The sequence below is a fragment of the Euphorbia lathyris genome, chromosome 6 (assembly GCF_963576675.1).
Source record: "Euphorbia lathyris chromosome 6, ddEupLath1.1, whole genome shotgun sequence".
Lineage (NCBI taxonomy): Eukaryota > Viridiplantae > Streptophyta > Magnoliopsida > Malpighiales > Euphorbiaceae > Euphorbia > Euphorbia lathyris.
The window spans coordinates 1,056,090-1,065,863 of NC_088915.1; the positions used below are offsets into that span (position 1 = coordinate 1,056,090).

At 31.9% G+C, this 9,774-nt stretch overlaps 1 protein-coding gene across 5 annotated transcripts; it reads left to right on the forward strand.

Annotated features, from left to right (window-relative positions):
* Positions 1-676: 676 nt before the first annotated feature.
* On the forward strand, positions 677-4,576 carry LOC136233268 (uncharacterized). Of its 5 annotated transcripts, XM_066022878.1 has the most exons (11): positions 677-1,043; positions 1,141-1,369; positions 1,653-1,737; positions 1,828-1,920; positions 1,995-2,041; positions 2,112-2,183; positions 2,334-2,397; positions 2,523-2,687; positions 3,660-3,737; positions 4,168-4,220; positions 4,419-4,576. In XM_066022878.1, the coding sequence occupies exons 4-9, from the start codon at positions 1,900-1,902 to the stop codon at positions 3,696-3,698; spliced, it is 408 nt and encodes a 135-aa protein (XP_065878950.1). In that variant the 5' UTR covers positions 677-1,043; positions 1,141-1,369; positions 1,653-1,737; positions 1,828-1,899; the 3' UTR covers positions 3,699-3,737; positions 4,168-4,220; positions 4,419-4,576. The 5 variants fall into 5 exon arrangements, with proteins under 5 accessions (XP_065878950.1, XP_065878952.1, XP_065878951.1 ...); XM_066022880.1 differs by having other exon boundaries at positions 1,658-1,737; positions 1,828-2,041; XM_066022879.1 differs by having other exon boundaries at positions 1,193-1,369; positions 1,828-2,041.
* Positions 4,577-9,774: the final 5,198 nt, after the last annotated feature.

Below are 9,774 nucleotides of genomic sequence, written 5' to 3' on the forward strand. Positions count from 1 at the left end.
CAATAATCTAGCTTTATAAGACAAACCAGAATGGAAATAGACTCTAACTCGTAACCATAATGCATAATTTTTCTATAAAATTAAGATGAAAGTTGAATAAAGATTTTTGAGCTAAAGAGAGGAAGATAAACAAGTTCAAGCAGAGTTAAAAGTTCGAATTTAGAACTTTAATTTTTCTACTGGATTTTTGAACGGTAATTTAAGACAGATCTATAAATAAAAAGATGAAGATGACGAGTTCTGATGAGGTGACCAGTGGAGAATTGAGGCGATTCACGATTGGTGAGAGATGGAGAACTGGGAAGAGGGTTATGGCGTTCGGCCATAGATGGAAAACTGAGGCGAAGAGTTTTATGGCGGTCGGCAAGAGATGGAGAGCTGAGACAAAGCGGGTTTGGCGGTCGACCAGAGATGGAGGATTGAAGAAGTTAGTAGACGCGAAAATGGAAAACTGAGGAAGAAAGAAGATACACAGGATGGAGGCGGAAATGAGATAAGAATGACAAAACCCTCACTACAAAAAAAACAGACCTTTAGTAACACTTTTTTTTTTTTGAAAGAACCTTTAGCAACACTTTTATAACAACAGTTTTATAAACTGTCTCATGGGCTCAGTTAAAAAAAGCCCAAAATATTAATTGGCCCATACTAATATAATTCCAGAGGTTACGCGATCTTTGAAATCCCTAATCCCTAATCTCATTCTTGGTATCTCCTATCGTGCGGTCTCCAAAATTGTCCGTTCGCCGATTGTTAGACTTCCTTCTTCCGTTCGTTAAACTTCCATTTTCCGTTCGCCGATTGTTAGACTTCCTTCTGCCGTTCGTTAAACTTCCATTTTTCGTTCGCCGATTGTTAGACTTCCTTCTGTCGTTCCTTAAACTTCCATTTTCCGTTCACCATTCGTCGTTCGTGGTTCGCCCTTCTTCGTTCGCCCTTCTCCATCCACCTTTCTCCGTTCGTGAGTTCTCTGATAGATCTCTGTCTCTGTCGTTTTTGTTCAACCCTGATTCTGTTATGTCCTATCCATTCCAAAGAAAAAGGTAAGCTACTAAATTACATGGTTGTGATTTTAAATATTAGTGAAAGTGTAGTGGTAATTAATTAATTAATTGCCTAATATATTAAATTTTGTTATAGTATAAGATTAAGTAAGTTTTGTGGAGGGTGGAACAAGTGAACTTGGTAGAAGGATATTATGATGCAGGAGATCATGTGAAGTTTGGGCTTAATGTTAGCTTGGGGAGCTGTTGATTTCAGGAAGGAGATCACTCAATTAGATCAAATGGGTCATACTTTGTGAGCTATTAGATGGGGTTCCGATTACTTCATCAAGGCTCATACACAACCTAATCTCCTCCCATCTCAGGTTATTACTTTATTGTTTATCTATCTACATATATAGTTGGTTACATGTTTCATGCTAATATAATTACATAGGTAAAAAGCATATGAGTCCCCAATCTCATAGAAGAAATACTCTTCATTTCATAGCATTAGCAATTCAAAAATTATATAATTTGTTATCGATTACTTTGCCACTTCTTCCATTATATTCCCTACACATCTTCTCCATTTGCTGCATCCTAGCTCTACTATTTCTATCTAGTAAAAATGAGTGACATTGCTTGTTCTAATGGGATTATCAATAGAAAAGCCCATTCATAAGGGATACAACTTTTGCTGGTATGAAAAAGAAATTGAAGACAACTTAAGGTGGTGTTTTGCTCTCAATAGGTACATATCCATCTATCTATTTATGTTGCATATATTAATTTTCATTAGTTTACTCACTATTATCAACTTAATGTGTGGTAAAATGTACAGATAAGGGAAGATGCAAAGAAAGGTATCTATGTAGAGAATCTCAAGGAGATAGAAGTTGCAAGTGCAAGAGATATGATTCAAAAACTTATTCAGGTAGGGAAGTGTATTTTATATATGACCTATAATTTTAACTAAAAGTTTTTCTTATGTTGGTATGTAATTCAAAGGAAGCTTCTCTACATTATTTGAATCACCTCACTTCTGCAATTCAAAGGTACAATCTTTTATTGCTTAAAAACAAATTATGTAATTGAGTTGTTAATTATTAGTGTTTGATTTGGCAGATGGAAGGGTAAAGGGTTGAGTGGGCATAGTAGGACAATCTTCTACGTAGTTGATGATCTTGTAAGAGAAATGTCAGCAAAACATCTCCAACATCTCCTGTTTTGTTATATGGATGATTGATACTTCAGTCTGCTTCAGTTTCATATTTCAATTATGGTTTTGTGTTTTGAGTAACAATTTGAACTTTTGGGGGAGTAACATTAATTTGGTGTTGATTGCAGTTGTCCATGCTACAGATTCGGGAAGAACATGAGACATGCTGGTTTTGGGGCTTGTTTTCTTCAGGTAAATTCTGTAATTCAGTTAGTTAGGCTTTGATGTTTCAAGAGCTGAGTAGGGTGAAGTCAGAACCTTTTTTTATATAGGTTGTTTTAAGAGAAACGTGAAAGTTGCAAGTGTTGATTTTGCAGGGAACCGTATATTTCATTATTGCTCTTACAGCCCTTCTTAACTACATTGCTTTCGTGGTCACTAGACCGCCTTGCTTTCTCTATATAGCTATTGGTTTCACCATTTCAACAGGAATGTATTTGGGTTTCTTCCGCAAGCAGATCAGAAAGAAATTTAATATCAGGGTAAGCCTATCCATCCGTATAATTCTGATTAGTTTCTTAGATGTTGTTTAGTCATAATATTTGAACCTGTAAACACTCTTCGTTTCTTGGCTGAAATTTTTTGAACTTTATACATATCTCCATCTGCAGCATGTCACTTTACAATCAATTGTAGTCTTTGAGTTTATGTTCTCTTCATCTTGGATTAGCCTAAAGATAACAGGTAAATTGCACTGACGATCACTTTAAGTTTGGACAATCTCGCAGTAAGTTCACAAAGCTTATTTTGTATCAATAAAATAGCTCATCTTTGCATTTTGTACCAATAGAGTCGCTTTGGACATTTCATACCAAATTCTCGTTGGCAATTATGACTAGGATGTTTAGTCAATTCAACCAGGCGATGCAAGCGCTGTGCCACGTGATACCCATTTGCTAGGTTAGTTAGGTGAACAAATGGGTGCTGTGTGGCAGTAAATTAATACATTTGGTGCTTATGTGGTTTGGTTAAATGGACTAAGGTTCTAGTCCGGCGAGAATTTGGCCTGAAAATGTTCAAAAGTGACGTTTTTGGTATGAAATGTAAAGATGAGTTATTTTATTGATACAAGATAAACTTTTATAATCTTATTGGGACATTGTTCGAACTTAAGTGACAGTCGGTGAGATTTAACCCGTACTTGTGATTTGCATGCACTTATTTCTATTGCAATTTAGCTTAACATCTCTTTTTTTAGTTTCCCTTATTTCACATTATAAGGTGGATTATATCCAAAGTATAGTCACTACAAAACAGGGTTGTGGAGAAACATATGCAAATATAACATATCATTTATCATGTCATGAATATGAAATTCTCTTACATGGTATATTGGTCTATCTAAAGTTTAACATTGATAAGTGGAGTGCTCTTCTCTTCTATGCAATTCAATTTTTATAATATGTGATTTGAATTGATTCTCATTCTGCTTCTTCGTGTTTGCCATCCTGCAGCTTGCTGGAGAACTTTTCAAAGGTGGAGGAGAAACTTAAATCTCTGTCATGGCTGCCTGAAGAGCGTATCGGCAATTAGTAAGCTTTCTCTCTCTATCTCGTTCTGCCAGTTCTGTTTACATACTTTTAGGGAGTGGGAATTGTAAACGTGTCTTCGTTCTTCATTACTCCCTTTTATGAAATGTTATCTAATTGAATTACTTAGTATTTTATGAAATGTTATCTAATTGAAATAAACCTTGACGGAATATAAATTTGTACACTCCATTTGAACATAATATGAATGATGAGTGGTAGAAAACACATAAATAAAATTGAGAAAGATGAAAGTTGCATATTCAATGATGAGTGGTAGAAAACACATAAGATCTAGTTTTCTTGCTTGCTTCATAGGTTTTGGTCTCTATTCAATGATTTGACCATTTTCATGTGATTTTATGTTAGTTTGTTGTGGATTCTTTCAAATTTCTAAGGCCTCTTAATGCATTTTTCTCCTTGTGGTTTATAGATTGAGAAGTGCTTGGAGATATATATGACTGTGGGCCCTTGTTTTTCCTCAAGGTTTGCTTGTATGCCTAAATTTGCTTCTTTTTGTGCATTTATGTGATTGATTTAGCCAATCTCAATTTATTCTATATGTTTTTTTATTAGGCCAAGTACTTTAATAGCCTTACATTTCAAATTTGCATGGTGCTCTTCCATAGCCTTACTTCTTCTTCTTATTTCGTTGCATTTCTTGACTTGATTTTTGTTTTGTAGATCTAAAGGCATATTCAAGACTCCGCAACACTAGTGAATCAATATTTTTTTGAATCAGATAAATGGGAAGCACAATTTATATTTGGGCACTAAATTTAAATTTGTATCAGATCTATGGTATTACTGATCATAAATCATTTTGACTGTGTAATTCAATTTTGGGCACCAAAATTTTATTACCGACCGATTTTCTGTCGGTAATTTTTTTTTCCTGAAAATCGATTCTAGGGGCGATTTAAACCGCCATTAGGAGGCGTCGCTAATAAAAAACCTTACCCCGACGCTGTTGTAAAACCATCGCTAAATGTAGCAACAGCCGCAATGACAACACTTTTCCGACGGTTTTTAAAACCGCCGCTAATATATATAGCGACAGTTTAAACCGTCGGTACTGTATAAGAAAACCGTCGTTAAAGGTGTTTTTTTTGTAGTGCCTATAATATTAATTTACTCTTTTATATATTAAATTATAAAATAATATTACTTTTTTAAAAAAAAAATAGGTAGTGCTGGGTACACGGAATACATACTAAGTAATTTATAAGTATTATTAAGTGTTAGTATAATATTATTTAACTCAAATATATCAAATTCTTTTTTTTTTTTAAAAAGAAATATCAAATTATAATTAGAGTATTAAATATAAACAATATTATTAACTTAAAATAATATAGTTTTGATTTAGAAACCTATAAAAATTAAAGTTTTTTTATGAGTTTTTTTTACTTGGTTATAAAGTTGTTAATGAATTTATTTACTAGTTCATAACCAAATATGATTTCGAGTTTTGAAATCGAGTTTTGTCATACTCAAATCAAGTCTCATTGGTAGGTGATCTGTAAATTCCACTGTAAACCCTCATCGAGGTCTATGGTTTGCCCTGACCTTGAGAGTGGGTAGACCTACTCTTACCTAAACTTTTTTCTACCAAAAAAAAAATCAAGTCTCAGAATCATATTTGCAAGCAGCTCCTTTAGAAATTGAACCAAACTTGATCGAACTTGTATCGAGCCGAACACTGAACAATGCATAATAGCGACTCGATTCATTTATAGCCCTAACCGTTGGCTTGGATAAATGGGATTTAGGTTTATGAATAAGTGTTTTGTTCTCTAAATTTGGTTTAATAAAATTGAAATTTTGGGCATATATAATTGCAACCAGAAAATATATGTTGAGACGGGTCTGGTTGCAATGTTTACAACCAACAGAACTTTGAAAGCATATTTTTCGTCGCAAATGTATTTAGAAATCTACTTCTCGCCTTTGCAACCAATGACAATGTTTTGCAACCATAATGGTTGCAATATTGCAACCAATTTTAATTTGGTTTCAAATATTGGTTGCTAATTACCGTTTTTTCTTATAGTGATATATCAAATCTACGCTAAATAAAAATATGAATTTTTAAAAATATTTTGAGTATATTATCGAATAATAAAATCAATTTTACTAATTCATATATGTAAAATAAAAGTTAATTAATATAATAAATTTTTTATAATTTATCCAATTTTTCGGTTCGAGACTCGTCAGACACCCTTTAAGTGGATTATCTTCCAATTAAAGTTTTTTCTGTACACTACAACTCAAAAAAGTCAAACTTGAGTAATGGAAATAAGAATTAATCACGCTTATCTTTAATGAAATATGGAATTTTGGTCTATTAACTAAGAAATCAATAAACATTCCTTTAAGAATAAAACGTAAATTATATGGAAAGAAAATTTAATCACATTATAATTTGAGTGATTAATGTCAAATTTAAACAGTTGATTTACTCTATTAGGAATTAAATTGGTATAAAACAAATTGACTACAAAAATTATACCAAATAAATAAATTAACATAAGCTAAAATACCTTAATTAACATAATTGATTAAATAAATATAACAAAGCCTAGTTGGCCAATCTAGAGGAGGAAAAGAGTTCGGGTCGTATGCCTAGTGTTTGCCACATGTGCGCTGCACATGTGCCTCTAAATGGGTCAATCAGAATCCTTCGTTGTCACTGATTAATATTTTATCAAATGTTAGAATTTAACTTAGTAATTAAAAAGAGTAAAAAAAAAACACTTTCCAAATTAGGTTTTTTGATCCATTTTATGCATCTTATCTCTCTAACTCTCTAGCCTCCTCCTTCCTTTCTTATTCATCTGAAATCCGGGAATAAATCAAGGTTAAAAATGCCTCTAGTTGTGGCTAAACGATGGAATCCCCTCGAATCTGAGGGTGAGTCGTCTTGTACTATGCTTTATTTAACAAATATGACTTTCTCTGTTGACGACTCTGGCGACAATAATGAAGACAATCGAACTAATGTGATGGTGGTCCCTCGATGATGGCTTCTCGGTAAGGACTCCTCTTTTCGTATTTTGATGATCTTATCTTGAAGATTACCATCTTGGGTTCCTGTATATTTATGATCACCGGAGTGGAAAAGGCAAAGACGGGTGTGTATTGGTGGCTGTTCTCGAGACTCGAGTTACCCGGTATTTGGTGAACGAAATGTGGAGGACATATGAGGTGGTTATTCCGGGGATCTCCGTTTGGAGGGAAGAGTTAGGAATAGCAAAAATAAACTATTTGGATCGTGAAATGAGTTGGCGCCCAGAATGGCATCTTGAGTTACAGTAGAACCAAAAAGAACAAAAAGGTGGGAGAGTCTCACTAAGTAGTAGAGGATGATATCCGCCCATAATTAGCTGAAGAATCAGCTACCTAATTTCCTTCACCGAAAACATGGGAAGATAAAAACTTTATTTAAATTATTAATTTAAAATTTATTTTTAAAACATTTTAAAATCACTCTATAAATTAATAATTAATAATTTATTAATAATCACTCTATATCACTCTATAAATTTTATTTCTTTGTACTGGTTTCATACTTTTTTCATCTCTTCATTTATATATTTGGTTCTTTGCCTTTTCGGAGGTGCCAACCTGGTTGGGATTCCCGTTGGGCTAGATCCGTATTTCAAAAAAAAATTAATTAATATCTATATAAATTAATAAAATTTAGTAGTCCCAACATTATTAATTGATAGAGGTTTTACTGTATATAAAAAACAAACTCTCTAAACCTAACATATTACTACATCACTAATCGATGACATGTCAATCCAAGATTTTTCCGTATTATTTCTCCCCCTAATAAAAGCCGAATGGTAAAATCACATTAACAAAAGTAAAAAAAATTAATGTTCATTGTTAATTGTGTAAGATGTTTTAGTGGCTATACTGGTTTTTAATTGTCATTAAAATGAACTAGTTTGTCAAGATTAATTCCTTTAAATGGAATAATATGCATTATGAATTCTAGGAGACATTTTAGTGGTTACCTAGTTTTAACTTTTTTTTAGGAAATATATTTTAAAAATTATGCAAATGTTAACTCTTAAAAAATGTTTTGAGTTTGGTAACATATATTTCTTAAAAAAATATTTAATACCTCTATAAAGATATACTTGAAAAAATATTTGTCCAAAAAATAATCAATTAAATATTTCGAATATTATATATGAAAAAATAATTGATTAAGTACTTTAAATATCTTGTTGTCCCAATTCCATAAATTTAACTCCTATACCATCACACGACTAAATTTAGCCCCCCATATATAAATTCATGGCTCTACAACTCCAATTATTGTTAACTTTTGAATGCAATCACAAAAAAATATAGGCTAATGAATGCAATTAAACAAGAACAAGTGCTTGTTCAATACAATTTAGGTAAAATACATTTTTCTTTACATTTTAATATTAACATTTTAATTTTTGATTATAAAAAAAAATAAAAATTAACAATTTATCAAAACTTACATAAAATTATGTATCCAACAGGTCAGGAGTCAGAAATTTAAGGTCCGGAGTTTGGAACTCAAGATAAGATAAGAAGCAATTGATAGATAGTATACTTAAAGTGAAGTTTTCAAATCTCTTTTTGTAGCTTGTTCTTTTGTTGTTAATGAGTTTTTTTAATACATGAGGTCACTTTGTACTTGGCTAATAATCTAATTGCCCCCTGAAGTTTATTAACCCTAAATATATTTTTTATTTTATTTTTTCACCATTAATTATATGTTTGTGATATGTTACTAACGAATGACAAAATTCATGGCCGATAACACAGTTTGATAATTTATTTTACAAATTGATCCAACTTGTCAATGTTAAGAAAAAAATTACTCTTGGCTGTAAATGTAAATTGCACCACTTTAGACTTTACTAGTAAAATTACTCGCTGTGCCACACCTTAGTGTATATTAGTAAAAATGGGGATATATTTTTATCACCGCCGTGTTTGAACTGCATGTTTGAGATGGTTTAATATTATCAACCTCATGTCTCAATAGCAGATTAAAGTGTTAAATCACAAATATAGGATGACATGAGTTACAAACTATGATATCATTCTTAAAGGTGAAGTACACGGATGTTTCTAAAGATTGCATTATTATGCCAGGCCTTAAATGAATTAGATGATCTCTCCACTTGATTTATATAATTATTATTTATTTTAGTTACTGGTTGTCATTTAAACCCTAAACAACAAGCTAGGCCAATAAAACATAATATTTAGTAACCACTAACCTATTTAACTCTTAATTTATTTATTATATATTAATTTTAGTAACTCTGCTAATTAAAATGTATTAAATATTTTTTTCTTAACTACTAAATCAAAATAAGTAATTATTAAGTTTTGAATCAAACTCACGTTCCATTCCAAAATTAGAATATGCAAGAATTATAAATAGATTATGCAAGACTAGTTTTACATGAAATGAAATGAAATGAATCTTGAAAACCAGCACATTCATCAAAAAACATCTTCTGTTGCTACTATCCATTCTTATCTGATCATTCTATTGGTTTCACATTTTACCTATGCAGCACATCATCAAGATGAACCGAAATAGAAGAGAAAACAGTAGTTTCATGGCCGATAACCAAGGAGAAATCAGGAAAAATGAAAGAGTAAAATGTGAAATCAATAGAATGGTCAGATAGAATGAGATAGTAACAATAGAAGGTGTTTTTTTTTATGAATGTGCTTGATTTGGAGATTCATTTCATTTCATTTTATTTTATGAACCATTGATTGATTATCTTTTAGCTTGGAATGGCCGAGCCGAAGTTTAGCTTCATCAAACCCAACCTACTAAGTCATAGCCATGTTCCATCACTCTAATGCATTCACTTGAGTCACAAGCTCTCGTTACCAAGCTCGGCCAAACTTAATATTGTTTTAACCCAGCTTATAAAACATAGCATGTATATCTGTTTTTAGGCAATATGGGATATTATAGAAAAACTTCCTACAATAGGAAAACTTCCTTTAACTAGAG

Excerpts from the sequence above, each read along its gene's own strand:
- LOC136233268 (XM_066022882.1), top strand. The coding sequence starts at position 1,974 with ATGTTGGTATGTAATTCAAAGGAAGCTTCTCTACATTATTTGAATCAC. Across the intron at positions 2,398-2,522 it reads TTGGGGCTTGTTTTCTTCAG|GGAACCGTATATTTCATTAT; the intron begins GTAAATTCTGTA and ends TTGATTTTGCAG. Across the intron at positions 2,688-3,659 it reads GAAAGAAATTTAATATCAGG|CTTGCTGGAGAACTTTTCAA; the intron begins GTAAGCCTATCC and ends GCCATCCTGCAG.